At 34.2% G+C, this 16,651-nt stretch overlaps 1 protein-coding gene across 2 annotated transcripts in view; it reads right to left on the reverse strand.

Moving 5' to 3' along the window:
- Positions 1–16,651, reverse strand: part of LRP12 (LDL receptor related protein 12) — a 71,883-nt gene that overhangs the window by 26,004 nt on the left and 29,228 nt on the right. The window contains exon 2 of one of the 2 annotated variants that reach the window (XM_077846928.1): positions 10,829–10,885. The exons of the other annotated variant lie outside the window; for it this stretch is intronic. Coding sequence (XP_077703054.1) covers positions 10,829–10,885 — 57 coding nt within the window. The remainder of the gene's footprint in view (positions 1–10,828; positions 10,886–16,651) is intronic. 2 annotated transcript variants of the gene reach the window in all.

The raw sequence follows: 16,651 nt of genomic DNA on the forward strand, positions 1-16,651 counted from the left end.
TCAAAATTAGGAAGTGTTAAAAAAAACCTCTATTTTATAGGAAACATGGCAGAGGAGAGGAGAGGATGACTCCAACATAATGTCAAAGGAAATGCCCTTCAATTTGAGATTTCACGGTTTTAAAGCCTAAGAAAAAAGAGGCAGGCAAGGAAATGTATGATTAGAGCTGAACTACCTGTAAAGGAAACAAAAATGACAATTTCCTGTTCTACAGATGAAGAACTGCGTTTCTTTTCAAAGCTGACAAGAGTTGACATTTTACAACTTCAAGTAGTTGAGACTACAAGTGACATGGAATCTTTGTGCTTTGGTTTTAGTAAACCACAAAACTGAGATGCAAATAAAAATCAACTATGCTTTACTGACCACTGAAGTACATAAAATACATATGGAAGGCACACAAGAAGAGCATTTAGAGAATTCATGTTCTCATGGAAATTGCAGTTTTGTAAGAACAAGATATGCTTATTCACTTAATCCAAGAAACATATAAACAGTTTAGAGAACATACAAAACAATATAGTCCTGAATAATATAATGCACTTTAATTTTAATGCATGACACAGGCACATGGCATTATTAAACAGACACAAAGAGACCCACACATACAAAAACACCCCTGCCATATGTAAGTATAGCACAGCGAGGGCTTACTTGACTATATTAACATAGCATTTCTTTCACAAAACAGAAGTAGGCAGTCATAGTAAAGAAAGAACACATTCCAAATCAGAAAAATTTAATGACCCAATTCCGTAGACACCAGTCAAGCCAAGGTAGGCTTCTATGAAAAGAAGTAATGTGATGCAAAGAAAGAAACTGGTGAGGCACAGAGGTCAGCTAAGAAGCAAATACAGAAGCTCCTCTAACCTGTAAAATTTTACTTCACAGAAATTTCACTAACAAGAAGAATAATATGTTCAGTCTGTTTATAAGCAAAAGATAGCATTTATAATCAGTGGTGGTCACTATCATTTGGCTGTCTCACTTTTCAGAATATGGTGTTTTTATAAATATTAACTCCATTATGGCTGATAATACAAAAGCAATTCCAAATGCTGAAATCACTATTGAGAAGAATTTAATTCCAATGGAAATGGATGTTATTAAAAAAATGCCATCTCCTAGATAAAGAAGCAGTAAGCAAAGGGGACTACGGAATGGCCACAGAGGATGTGAGAAAGAAGATTCTTAAGGCTGACGAGGAAATCACACGACACATGGAAAAAGACTGTGCCTGTGCGAGCAATACCAGGCGTTGAGACATGGAAAATTAGGATATGCAGACAGATGATTAGCATGAAAACCAGACACCTACTGGTCCAGTTAATTTAGGAGAAGGGCAGCAGTTTGAAATTTAAAGGTTAAGTATGATAACACAAGGCTAAAGATTAGATTCCTATTCCAAGTCAGAGGTTTATGGTTCATGAGTTGAAGGCCTGTGCATATAATCAAAGTGAAGAGTGTGTGATCAGGCCTGTGGATCCCATGACTAATGATAATGTTGCTGTCAGGTACTTCCCTTTAAAAAAAAAATTATTTTAGAGAGATGGAGGGAGGGGCAAAAGGAGGGAGGGAGAGAATCTCAAGCTGACTCCTTGCTGAGTACAGAGCCCAACATGGGGCTCAATCTCATAACCCTGAGGTCATGACCTGAACTGAAATCAAGAGTTGGATGCTCACCCTACCTGAGCCACCCAGGCGCTTCTCAGGCACTTCCTTTTAACTCTTAGCGTTATTTAATTCTTAGTACTATAATTCTCTTCTTCTTATTCTGATTTAACAGACAATAAAAAAATGGAGGCACAGAGAAATCAATTTTCCTAAGACCACAAAAAAGCTAGTAGGTGTCACAACAGGGATACAAACCCAGGCAATAGGCTTCGGAGGCTGCACTCCTAACCAATATGACACACTACTGACCTATGAAGCTCCCTATGACACTTGGAATAATTATCAGGAAGATAGAGGGAGCTGCCTCAACAGAATTTCAGTAAAGATAAAAAGTAATCTATTTTGGAAAAAAGTTCTCTTGGTCCTGTATAAACAAATACTTACTTATAGGTAAGACATTTAGGGCATGGGGTAGAATGGCAGCGTAAGTGTAGTGAAGGCTTATGGAGATGTTTCAAAAGAAAGCAAAACAGAGAAGGGGGAAAGGAGGGAAGACTAGGGGACTAACAGAAGATGATAGTAAGTTATCAAGTAAGCATTAGAATCTGCAGATGAACAAAGCGCAAGAATGGCCCTTTGTCAGACTGTCCTATAGGACATAGCTAAACCCTGACAACCTCCACAGGAGACGAAACAAACCCATCATTACGAAGAAACGACTTCAGTTTGAAAGTTCTCTTCTTGGAACTTTACTAGGTTTGTTGCCCATCCCAGTGTTTTGACTTCTTTGACCTTTCGTTGCCCAGACTCCTTGAATACCCAGTATGTGAGCTGAGCTCTCACACAGTATAAATGTCAGAATAGTCAACACACTGAAGGTGGACAGAACTGGAAAGAGACAGACACTGGACATGGGGAGTATTCCCTTAGATGCACTCCACATTTCACTCCAATTTTTTCAGCAAAGTCAGAAAACTGAACTTCCTCTTTTTAAAAAAATATTTTATTTATTTATTCATGAGAGATAGAGAGAGAGAGGCAGAGACACAGGCAGAGGGAGGAACAGGCTCCATGCAGGAAGCCTGACGCGGGACTTGATCCCAGGTCTCCAGGATCATACCCTGGGCTGAAGGCACTAAACTGCTGAGCCACCCGGGCTGCCCTGAACTTCCTCTTTTATGGAAACAATTACTAGCACTATAACAACAATATTTACTAGTCTAAGATGGGAAGGTTTTTAATTGTCATTTAAAAAATAAGAATCAGCACAAGCAAAAAAAATATATTAATCTATCACTCCCACTCAGGACTCTCATTATTTTCAAACCTAGTACTAGAAATCACACATTTCTATTTTGAGCAAGAAATCCTACATCCAGCTGCTTATAATTAAATGAATACTCCTTTGCATTAGCACAGATACTTAAGAATGAATGTAGGAAAAAAAAAAGAAGAATGAATGCAGCAATATATTTATTCCTATTATTTTAAACAATGTTTTTTGAGGACCAAAGTATTTCATGTGGTCTTTAGTTCTAATCAAGACAGGTAACTCTTTAGTTTCTTAAAGGTCACTAATGTTCAGAACAAACAAACATAATGATCCAAAGCTACATGGCAGTAAAATAAAATGTATTTTTTAAAAAGTCAAAAGAGGCACAAAATATAGGAAAAGGAGGAAAAACAGAAAAAAAAAAAAAAAAGCCATACGGGTTTTTTCCAGTTCCAAAAGGGTCATAGCACAATATGAGTAAGATAAGGAGAGTAACCTTAAAAGAACCATCCAAGCAGCTTTATCCTAAAATTTCTAAGTTGTAAGAGTAATTTTGAATTTTGCCAGCAAAGCATAAGATAAGGTAAATAGAGAAGATTCAACCTTTTATACCTTTTTTTAAGGGCATAAAAGGGCAATTTTTTCCTGTAAGGACATAAAAACTATTGATATGGTACCTATATTTTCCAATTTAAGTACTACAGAAGACTAAAATGCTAAGCAAGCTACTACTTCTATTTCTTGAATAGGAAAAAAAATAATTTTGAAGCTTACTGTGCAATTCTTGCTAGAAAAATAGATGAGGTAAAGCAGAAATCAGCATCTGAGCAAACATAAATTGGCCTTGATGCTCATGATTTTCTAAGCCATCTTTATCAGTTTTGACATAGTTTTTTAGTATACTCACGTCTTTTTTTATAGGGTGTTTTAGTCTTAGTAAACTGTTAAGAGTGATACCCAGAAATAAATATACGATCCAGAATGTGTTTAGAAGAGGAGTAAAGAAGCATTTCCAGGGGTGCCTGGGTGGCTCAGTCAGTTAAACATCTGCCTTTGGATTGGGTCATGATCCCAGGATTCTGGGATCCTGCTCAGGCTCAGCAGGGAGCCTGTCTCTCCCTTTCCTTTTGAGCCTCCTCCTCACTCATGCTCACACACACTCTCTCAAATAAATAAGTAAAATCTTGAAAAAGAAGAAGAAAAAGAAGAAGAAGAAGAAAAAGAACTACTACTACTACTACTACTACTACTACTACTACTACTACTACTTTCATCTACTTTGTTCTGGATACTGTATTTCCAGTACTATAGCTTAAGATCAAATCAGCTTTAACTGACATGGAGCTATTAATCAACTGAAATTCAAAGTCCACTCTGCTCATCTGCCAAGTGACTGGCTTTTGCATAACAGCTGCATGGTACACCCAATTCAAATTCAGGCTTTAGCAAAAGCACAAATAATTAACATGCTATCATACTTTGAAAAATTATTCTCAAAGTAGAAAAAGAATTATTCTTTTTACAGTTACAGAGTAAAAAAGTTACAGAGTAAAAAAGAAAATGTCAAATGTTTGACTGCAATGTGTTAATACCTTCACTGGATCTGGCCCACTCACCCCAGTGGGTGAGATTCGCTTCCACCATCTAAGCATCACACACTTCTGTCATGTTACAAACTGTTCTGTTGATGGTCTTGGTGTTTACACTTCCTGTTCTGATGCTGAATTTATGCACTGCTTCTTATAATAATGTTATATAAAATTATACTATAAAATATGCAATTTTGCAATTAAAGACTTTATAATACATGAAATATGATTATGATTATATAATATAGAACTATGCTTCACATAAAATATATTAGTGTATGATAAAACACTGTAATATTTAATTATATACTATGCAATGCTACATACAAAAGTACAATACATAAAATTATAATACTACCATTACTTAGTTTCAAAGAGTGCTCTACTCCAGAAGCTTAAGCATCTCATAAACTCTCTGAATACAGGCGATGCCTTTAAAAATTAATAGTATCCTAAAACATGTATTACTTTTTAAAAAATGTACTCTGTCTTGTATTCTCTATTCACTTTATTCATTTGAGGGAGAGTTTCTTGGCTTTACATTATGTTCTATTTTTTTATATTCTGAAATCCTAAAAATCCTAATGGGTTCAAAATCACCTAAAGTATAATAAACTTTCTTCCCTTTCTTCATTTAAAACATGGGTAAAAGATACACTATATAATATTGGTCAAAAGAACTGGTGAAATTCTTATTAGTAAATTTAGTAGGAAGTCTAGTATTTGAATAATTGAAAATATTAAAATCACATAGGAAAGGTACAAAGGACCACTCATACCTGCTTTATTCATGCAACTTCTCTATATTTAAAAAATAATTGAAAACTGCTATCAAATAATTATAGTTTAGGTTTTATTTTCTTTGAAAAGATCTGAAAATTCTAGGAAAACAGAAGTGTTTTCAGACTGGATGATCTTCCAGGGAAACTTGAATACGACATTATAGTATTTAAGCCTAAAACAGTAGCTAAAAACAAAAGCCACTTTACTATAGTGCTCTACACTAATGCAAAATATTACTAATTAATTTGTAAGCAAAATAATTGCAATTTAGAAAATAACATCCTAATTAAAAAGGCCACAATTAATAACTATTTGTTTTAAAGGCTTATAGGATCAGTAGCGTAGTAGGCCTTTGAGTACTAAAATACAAATTGTTAAATGCAAATACACAAAGGTGATGACTTTTTAAAAAAGATTTATTTATTTATTTGAGCGAGAGCACATGTGTGCATGAGTGAGTGGGGGAGGGACAGAAGGAAAGCATCTCAAGCAGACTCCCAACTGAACAGGAAGCCTGAAGTGGGGTTTAATCCCACAACCCATGAGATGATGACCTGAGATTACAACCTGAGCCAAAACCAAGAGTTGAGAGCTTAATTGACTGAGCCACCCAAATGCCTCGGTGATGACTTTAATAGAATAAAAATTCTGACAAAACAAAGGGAGAAGAGTACTTAAAAACTACTTGAAGTCTATTTTATATATTCTGCTAATTCAGTTAATATGCGTATTAAGAAAGAAACTTCCAAACTTGATATTCTCTTTCTCAGCAATCAGAAATGTGGCTTTGCTTCACAAAAAATTCCATGTTAAATATAAAGTAGACTCAAGATCAAGCTAACCTCAGCTACAGATGTTATAAGGTAGGAACATTTAGAAGCTGCATCAATGATGAATTGGGAACAATGTGATAATCTTCACATGTAAAAACTTTCTATTTGAGAAAGCAGCAAGCTCCAACATCTGTTCCTATTAGCAACCAAAATCTTCTTTAAATTTCAGGGTAGTTTTGCCTAACCATAAAAGAAAGCCAATCTCATTCTCTCATTCTTTGCAATGTCACAACTCTAGGCCATGAGTTAAAAAGAGAAGTAAACAATTAAATTTCTGAACAGTCTGGGGAAAATAAAAGGTTAGGACTTCAATAGAAACATAGAAAAGTTAAATGAAAAAAAACATGATCATACCCAAGGTAAGTGTCCTCATTCACTGCAGATAGTTGTACAAATTGGTACAATCCTTTTTGAAAGCAATCTCTCAAAAGGTTTCTAAGTTAAATTATTTATGATCTTTGATTTGATAGAGTAATTTCCACTTCTAGAAATCTATGCTAAAAAACAGTCTCAGAATAAAAAAAGGGCTAGATATATATTAATATGTCCCTTGTAACATGACCCAGAAGGGAGAATCCATTGGAAACAATCCATTGATATGTTTAAGAACACCACAACATAGCCACTGAATGGAAACTATACAGGCATTAAAATAATGAGTATGAAAAAAATGTAGTCTATAAAATGTTAAATAGAAAGGGCAGAAGACAAAATCAGTTATAATGCAATGCATATATAATTAAGATATGCACAGAAAAAGGACAAATACATTTAAATACTGTTATTAATTATACTAATAATGCAGAGTTAATGGGTGACTTCCTTAATCTTTTTGCTCCTTTTTCCATGTTTCCTAAATGTTTAATGAACCTGGTATAATGAATAAATAAAATTTGTGAAAAACAAGTAAAAATCTTGATTTGGAAGTAATTAATAGAGAGGGCATTATGAAATTATTTCTAAAATTACCCTGTTTGAAATAAGTATCACAGATCAAAAAGTAAAATTTAGTTTAAAGTAGATAAATTAAAAAAAATCAAATAGATTTAATTTATGTAAAGGTCTTGTTATAAATCAGTCTGACCTAAAAAATGTCTCATTTTATGAAGCAGATGATCGGGAACTTAGCGGTTTTAAAAGTTTAGACATTTAAAGAACATGAGACATTTGATTTAGACATTTTTTAAAAAGAATATTAAAATAGCCTTCCTACTCTCTCAATATATAAAATTAAATTACTTGGCAGTGTGTAGGATATAATTTCATGATTTTCACATATTATTAGATTTATAAAAATACCATTTATCTTTTCTCTTTATCATATATATGAAAGCAGATTTGAAATTCTGGACAATGAAAAGTTCTAAATAAAAAACATATAGAAAATAAAATTTTATCCAATAATTTTTCCCCATTTTAAAATCACGGAGTGTAAAAAAATAAAAATAAAAAATACATCACTCAATATATACTTTTTGAAAATTTATGTTTTCTTATGCCAAAACCCGTAGTGTAAGAACCAGCAAAAGGACTGACTGAACTCTCTTGGCAAAGATCTGAGAAGGAGGAAGACAAAAATGAATTATTATAAATAGAAACAAATTATCCCAAGCATAAGAACCAAAAATTTTTATCAATCAGAAATAATTCCCATAATTCACATGAATTCTCAAAATTCATATGAAGAAACTAATTACTTGGTGCTATTCATAATAAAATAAGAAAAATTAATTCTGTCATTTACTACTCACTAGATATTATAAATGGGCCTTTTATAAATTCATCGTTTTACCTAATACGCTTATTATTCATCATATGATTTACCACATTGAGACATTAGAGGTACATTTTACACATACCTATTTCCTCCATTAAATAAGTTCCTTGAGACAAGAATATTTTACTCATTAGTTACTCCCACTCTTCTTGGTGTAAGGACGTTAGGTGCTTAATACCTGCTAAGTGAATATTATTCATTACAGATATGGCGACTGTATATCCTACATTGTCCAGGACCATCGTGGTTCTGTCTGTAGTGCCAGAGCAATTACAACTAGTGTACCCTTTCACTTTGAAAGTGTACTGATTTGCACAATAAACTACCTGGAAACACTAACTGTAGACAAGTGAAAATTATTTCTAAAATTGTCAGTACAATTTCCAAAATGCACAGAATGACTGGACAAGAGCACTGAGCACGGTCAAAGAGAGTAACCGAGGAAAAAAGAGACCAGGTGAGGAGCAGGAGCCACTCTGCTCCTCACCTGGACCTGGTGCCTCTGGGCTCCACCTGGGCCTCAACCTGGACCTGGTCTTTTTGGTCCCCACCTGAGCCTCATCTGGTCCTGGTGGCTCTGGGTCCCACATGGGGCTCACCTGTACCTGCTGACTGTGGTCCTCACGTGGCCCTCACCCAGACCTGGTGACTGGTATGTGAGGAGTCTGCTCCAGATTCCCCCTCTCCCTCCACCCCTCCCCACTGCACCCTCTCTCAAGGAAATCTTCTGAAAATAAAAAAAAAAAAAAAATTGGGGTTGACGACTTCCTACACATCAATGTGCAACTGAATTGTCTTCATATATGTCAAACAAAATAACGTATTACAAAAGACTGAATGCAGAAACAGATATGAGAATCCAGCTATATTCACTTAAGCCGTTCCTTAAAGACTGCAAAATTATAAAACAATGCCATTCTTGATGTTTTTGTTTTGGAAAGTTCATTTTTTATAAAATTATTTTATGCAATATTCATGACTGTTATTTACAAATAAATTAATGCATTTTAAAACAATTTCCCAGTTTTAATTTCAAATACAGTAAATATCAGTAACTATAACCTACACAAAAAAAATGTCTTTGAAGTCCTTGTTATGGACTAAATTGGGTCCCTTCAAACTCAGTTTTTGAAGTCCAATGTTACTGTATTTGGAAATAGAAAAAAAAAAAAAAAAGGAAACAGAACCTTTAAGGAGGTAAATGAAGTTAAATGAGGTCATAAGGGTAGGATCCAATCCTATAGGACCTAGGGTCCTTACAAGAAGAATAAAAGACACCAGGAACCTCTCTGCATACTGATGAAAGGCCATGTGAGGACACAGAAAGAAGGGGGCCATTTGCAAGCTAGAAAGAAAGATCTCACCAGAAACCAATCCTTCTAGCACCTTGGTCTTGAACTTCTGGCCTCTGAAACTATGAGAAAATAAATATATCTGTTATATATACCACTCAGTCTATGGTATTTTGTTATGGAAGTCCAAGTAGATTTACATGGTCCTTCTAAGACCAAAATTTTTGAAAATCCCTGAATTAGATAATGTCATTTGATTGTGTAAGTTCAAATGTTTGTATACAATCTTCTTACTTCATAGTGACGACTTGGAAACATAATCACAATCCTCATTAGCTATTCAAAATAGAAAAAGGGAGAAAATTAAGGTTATCTTTCATATAAGCCTATTTTTGCTTGATGTGTAGAATCACACAACTGGAGGACAAGAGAACCGCGACATAAACTGTGAAAGGGTCTAAGCTGACTACGAAGGCACTTGCTTTCATTTTCAGAAAACCATACTTGTCCATGTGTTTGGCTCTGCAAATTAACTCTTAGAGGTTTTAAGTCTATTAACTTAGTGAATATAAAATCAGGTATAGGGCAGCCCCGGTGGCGCAGCAGTTTAGCGCCGCCTGCAGCCCAGGGAGTGATCCTGGAGACCCTGGATCGAGTCCCACCTCAGGCTCTCTGTATGATGACTGCTTCTCCCTCTGCCTGTGTCTCTGCCTCTCTCTCTCTCTGTCTCTATGAATAAATAAATAAAAATCTTTAAAAAAAATAAAATAAAATCAGGTATAAAATAAAAAACTGTTTTGCTTCGTGTGTGGAAAAAATAACCAAAGTACAAGATGACATGAATAAATTAATCAGTACATTGATAAATACACAAAGTGTAATATTTTTTAACCACATAAAACTTACCAAGAGTAAAGGGAAATAATAATATAATGGTAAGAAACTCTATCTCAGTATTTGCAAAAATAAAAGACTTTGCTCCTCTAAGTAATTACAGTTGATACAGCAAAAATGGAAACAAAGCTGAGAAAGGCATATTAAGAATGAAAATTATAAACAAAACAAAACAAAACAAAAGAATGAAAATTATAATAGTTATAGGTCTATACATAATTAATAAGTTATACGGTCTTAGCCTCTGAGTGGGAAAAACACATTTATCTGAACAAGTTTCTGAATTTCATGGGTACAAATATGTTGTTGCATTGCTTTTTAGTAACATACAAATCGTGCACTCAAGAACAACAATTTTATGTATAGCAGTACTCAAATTAAAAAATCAAGCAAAATGCTTAATTTCTCAGGCTCTAGTACTAGAAATAGCATTTAAAATTACATTTTAATAAATTTCATTTCACTTAACTTTGTAAGGAAAGAAAATACTAATTCAACTTGAGATAACTTTTTTTTTTTTTGCTTCAATGTTTGTATGAAAAAATAATTATGCCATCTGTTTGGAAGAGTATAATCAATCCATGGGCATGCAAGTATCAATTTTATCTTATGAGAATTTCCCCATGTTCCAGTTACTTCATTCCTTATTACATGCTGCAAAAAGCAGTAATAATTTTTATAGCCAAATATCACTTTGTAAGATACCAGGTGGCTTTCAATATTTACCATATAAGTCATGCATGAAATTTAAACATTACAAAAAAATGACTTACCAGTTGACACTCCTGAAATATGCACATTTTCAGAATGTTCTGCAAGAGCACCATTTCCTAAAATTAAACATAATAATAAACTAATTTCCAAGATAAAATTTATAAAAGTTTTTCAGATTCTACCTCTGAAAGAAAATTATATAGTGCTACTTTGTAATATTCAGAAACTAAAGTCTCTTATAATAACTTTCAAAACAATACAATGAAGCAGCAAATTATAGTAGTAGCAGGGATAACAAAACATTTTGGAAATTGCAACAATGCAGCATGATACATATGAAGATCAAATATATACATCTGATTAATATCAGAAAAAAAATATCTGTATCAAAAGAGAATTCAGAACTATTATTAGGAAAGAGAGAATACTTTTTTTGGAGAGAGAAAGCATATGTGAGCAGGGAATGGGGCAGAGGGAGAGGGAGAGAGAATCTCAAGTAGACTTTGTACCTAGCACAGAGCTCAAGGCAAGGCTCGATCTTACAACCCTGACATCATAACCTGAGTCGAAATCAAAAGTCAGATGCTGAAGTGACTCGGCCATTTAGGGACTCCTAGAATCACATACTTCTTAAAAACAACATTCTACTAAGACCATGCATCAATCATTCTACAATGTGGTTACTGCATAAGAATGGTACATGTTGGTACATAAAAAATGTAATAATGTCTTACATTGTCTTCTAAATCTTTCAATCTCTTCTCAACCACAACTCTTAACAGGCTTAAGAGGAGGGACAGAATTGTACCCTACTCTGGTACCCACCAATTTCCTCTATCTCTTATCACAAAATTGGGGACATGGAAGCATGCAAATAACTGAAATAAGTTACTAAGAGTCACTTGAAACTACCCTTTAAAGTGCTGAGGATATTCTCCTTCAATGAATGTGAACAGTGTCCCTTCAGGTATTCTTGCTTTTCTTGTACAAACTGCTCATCTTTACTTATAAAGTTTAGTCTCCCTCCAATCATTAGGTGAATTTGGCATTACAACAGCTCAGGAATCCAGCTAGTAGAGAAAGAATTCTTGCAGTAGGGCAGGGGAGGAAGCTAGGTGGGAGAAGCTTCAGAGGGCTAAGGGGAAGATTCTTTCTGATTGTTGAAAGAATAGAGACAATAGCAAGCATAGTAAGTAACAACTTGTCTTTTACAACCATGGCACTTCCATGAGTGCTTGATGACTATACAGCACCCCCCAGTGCACTCGGCTCTAGGAAGGCAGAACCTGTGTTTACTTGGCTCACCACTGCATACACTGTTCCTAGAGCAGAGCAGGTGCCCAAAGAGCTGATGAATGAATAAATGAGGGAGGTCATGATGATGAAGTCAAGTCATGTCAATTAAGCACTTGATACAGTGCGTGGCACACAGCACTGAACAGGTATTTACTTTTATAACTGTGTAAAATATGTTATTACTAAAGAAGAAAATAATAGCCATAAAACAACCTTTTAGTTCAACCACTGTGATGGCCTTCAAAATGAAAATAAATGTTTCCCTTCCATTAAAAATGACACAGTAGAAATGGTGACATAGATGTGTAAGCTGTAACAAGTACATAAATAAATCTGATTACAGGTAATTAAGTATTGTGCATTAATACTACAGAAGCCACGATTTATTTTTCCCAGCAATGTTAAATGCTACATACACAGAATTCAAACTAGAAACTACTCACCTATTTCTTTAGCACGTATAACTTATAAAAATTGGTGGCATAAATAAAATGATGTAATAACTGATTCAATAAAACAACTAACAAGATTTGCCAGAGGGCAGTATCAATTGCCAAAAGTTTTGCTATTCAACAAGCAGATCAGCAGTACTGGCATCATCAGGAACTTATCAGAAATGCAATTTCTGGCCCCACCCCAGATTATTGAATTTGAATGTACATTTTAACAAGATGCACCCCTATTCCCAGAGATTTGTATGCACATTAACATTTGAGTAGCATTGGCTTAAACCTTCTACTTGTATGTTAAATACAACCACAAATTATAGCTGCATAATCTGTGACCCTAACGTTTCCAATATCCTTAAGGTTGCATATTAAATTATCCTCAGGAAAGTTTTAATATTAAATATATTTCATATATTGATTTTTTAAAAATTTCAGTAGATAGACTAAGGATAGGCAGAAGGAAAAGAGTAACATAACGTAGTATTTACGACTGGACTCTGGACTGGATTGGCAGAATTTTAATATTAGCTTTACCACTTACTTGCTATGTAATTTAATTTAGGTCAAGTTACCTGACCTCTTTATGTCTTAACTTCATCTCTAAAATGGAGACTACCTATCTTATAATGCTTAGTAAAATTCTCTAAAATAGAAAAACAAAGAATTCAATTTAAACCTACATCAGCATTCAAACGAATAAACTAATATAGCTTTATAATAAAATATTCAGGGCAGCCCTGGTGGCTCAGCAGTTTAGCGCCGCCTTCAGCCCGGGATGTGATCCTGGAGACCCGGAATCGAGTCCCACGTCAGGCTCCCTGCATGGGGCCTGCTTCTCCCTCTGCCTGTGTCTCTGCCTCTATCTCTCTCTGTGTGTCTCTCATGAATAAATAAATAAAATCTTAAAATAAAATAAAATAAAATATTCAATAAACTGGATGGATTATCTATGTACTAACTTGGAAAGATATGTACATTAAGCTATATGTTTCAGAGTAACATTAAAATGTGATCTGATTAGAAATGTGATCTAATTTTAACGTTAAAATGATATATGCATAGTTAAATGCATATATTTATATAAGCAAATTATACACACACACATATATAAAAGAGTCTTAGGGTATACACAAATTGTAGAAGAAAAACTCTGGAACTGGAATTAGAGAGGAAGATCTAGTTTCTACACTTCAGCATTGACTGAATTTGTTACAACAGGTGTGGATTTCTTCAGTTTTTATTAATATTACTAAAAAATTAGGTGAAGAGAATATAGTTCATCTCCCACCATTCTAAGTAAACAAAGGTCTCATAAATATTGTGTCAAATAGCAAAAAATATTGTAATTTCATAAATGTAATATTAATGATTTTTAAAACTGATAAACAATAAAACATGATACTGCTAGTTTCCCATAGATTTATTCTACCTTAAAAAAATCCTATTTGGAAGTTAAAAAAAATCAATGAAAATTTCTGTTAACATCAAACAACTATCCTCTTTCTTATGAGTATCACATCGAGTTAAGTGAGTTACTTTATTTATACTGCCATTCTAAAAAGTATTTTTACAAAGATGACAGTTATATAACACAACTATTTTGATATTATAAGCAGACTGCTCCCCCAAATCAAATTACATTCTAATGCCCTTCCTCCACCCCCCCCAAGAGAAGACAACTCCACACATACGAGGATATACACATACTATCTCCTTACTATACCTACAGTGTTCAAATGCAGCCATGCTAGATATTCTTTTAATTTTTTAAATTTATTTATGATAGTCACAGAGAGAGAGAGAGAGAGGCAGAGACACAGGCAGAGGGAGAAGCAGGCTCCATGCACTGGGAGCCTGACGTGGGATTTGATTCCGGGTCTCCAGGATCGCGCCCTGGGCCAAAGGCAGGCACCAAACCGCTGCGCCACCCAGGGATCCCCATGCTAGATATTCTTGCAAGGAGTCCCTTTTAGAGGTAGGTAACATGTACTAGAAAACATATAGTCTGATAAAACATTACTTCTATAACTATACAATAGTAACCAATTAATTAATGGATCAACAAATTAACTAGAAAAAAGTTTTCAAGTAAGAAAAAGTTTTATCATCACTTAAGTCAGAAAATAATGTATTACTACTTAAAATTTTTAGTTCCACTAACCAAATACCAAAGGTGATCAAGCTCCCTCTTTAAGTATTTTTCTTTCCAAAATGCAAGATGGCTTTCAGTTTCTGACTGCAAACAAATGGGAGAGAAAGAGTCTTCCAAAAGAGATACTGTTTTAGAAAAGAGGCCACACCACATACGATGGTGAGCCTGAGCTCTGGAACCAGAAATTATCCCTAGCTCTACTATTTATTTAGTCATGAACCTTAATTAAACTACTTCTCCTAAGATATGGTTTACTCACCTAAACAATCAGGATGTCCTTATTAAGAGAATGCCTAAATTTATGTTCTGCATCCCTATTACTTTGTAATGTTCTGTTTATTTATTCTTTTTAAGAACTGAAGTTCTTAAAGAATAGCTAATAAACACAGCTAAGATTTGATAAATATGTGCCAGCCAAATCCTAAGTGCTTTACAAACCTTCCCTCAGCTCATCCTTAAAACAGTTAATTTTAGAGATAAGAAAACCAAAACTTCTAGCAATTTAGAAATTTTTCAAAAAGCTAGTAATTGGATGAATTGAAAAGTCAAATCTACAGACACTAAGAAGTTTGTGTTCCTTACTTTTTAAAAAGAATTCAGAATGAATATATTTCTTGTTTACAAAAAAAAAAAAATAGTACTTAGCTTTCAGAATGAAAGCCCACCTGCCACAGAGATTACAGTTTGTAAGTGGTAAAGTCATTGGTTCAAAAGTTAATGAGCAGCATTTACAAGGTATTTATGTACTTGGCAACCTACAATCTCATTTTCTATGTGCAGTTAGAACAGCTATCAAACATAAATACATACATACACGCAAAAGCAAACATCATTTCTATTTTGCAACTATACTAAAGGAAAAAGCCCAAAATCCTAATAGGGCTTACCAGACGCCACAGTCTGGTTCTTCCAAACCACTTCAAAAGCTTCATCTTGTGATCTGCTTTTCTATTCTATTTCTTCTTTCCAGAAACGGATTTCTCTTACAAAAGTATCAGCTGTCTCTCTCTTGTCTTTAGACTTTCCTTTAATACTATTTCTTTAGACAGGTATCTCCAGATTTCCCCATACTAGATTAGGTCATTCTGTTAATTGGCTCCTATAGTATCTAATACTGTTGCTTTTTGAAAATCTACCACACTTGTGTTATCTGTGTCATATCTGTATTTCCCACCAGATCTTAATCTTGGCAGCAGGGCTTGGGGGGTGGTGTGATGTGGTGATGGGAAATAGCTTGGGTTTGTTTTGTTTTGCTGACAAGTGACTAGCAGAGAATATAACATATAGTAAGAGATACCTAGTCCATATCTGATACGTAGTCCATATGGGCTCAAATAGACGAATAGGTCAGTACACAAGAAAGAGGCATAGTCCTAGTCTCAAAGAGTCAACAATCTATTGAGAAAATAACAAAAAATACATGAAACAGAAACAAATGTATAAACACGAAGTAAAATTAGCAAGCTTCTTATTCAAGTGGGAAGCCCTAGAGACTTTTCTACTAAAAATAGGAATGGAAGACAGGTGGATCCATCATAGTTATTACTATTGGCTAATGCAATTAGACAAGAAAAAGCAATTATAAGCCTAAGAATTGAAAAAAAGGAGGTAAAATTGCATCTATCTGTAGATGACATAATTGTATATATCTATTTGGAAAACTGAAAACAGTCAACAGAAATATTTTTCTGTTTTCAAACAGTATTATTTTTCAAACAGTATTAAAAATTAGTAAAGTAGCAGGATATAAAATACAGCATACAGAAATCAAGAGCCTTTTTAATACAAACAAGAGCCAGTCAGAAGATAGAGACTCATTTTTAGTAGCAACAAAAAATGGTATTTAAAAACTCTGACCCAGAACTCCTGCTATTGTTCATGACAGAATAATTAGTGATGGGATCAGTAATTCTGCTATGAACAACTAAAAAAGTTGGAAAAAAACAAAAAATTTCAGACACTGGACAACAGACAGTATAAGACTA

This window comes from Canis aureus, chromosome 14 (genome assembly GCF_053574225.1).
Source record: "Canis aureus isolate CA01 chromosome 14, VMU_Caureus_v.1.0, whole genome shotgun sequence".
Taxonomy (NCBI): domain Eukaryota; kingdom Metazoa; phylum Chordata; class Mammalia; order Carnivora; family Canidae; genus Canis; species Canis aureus.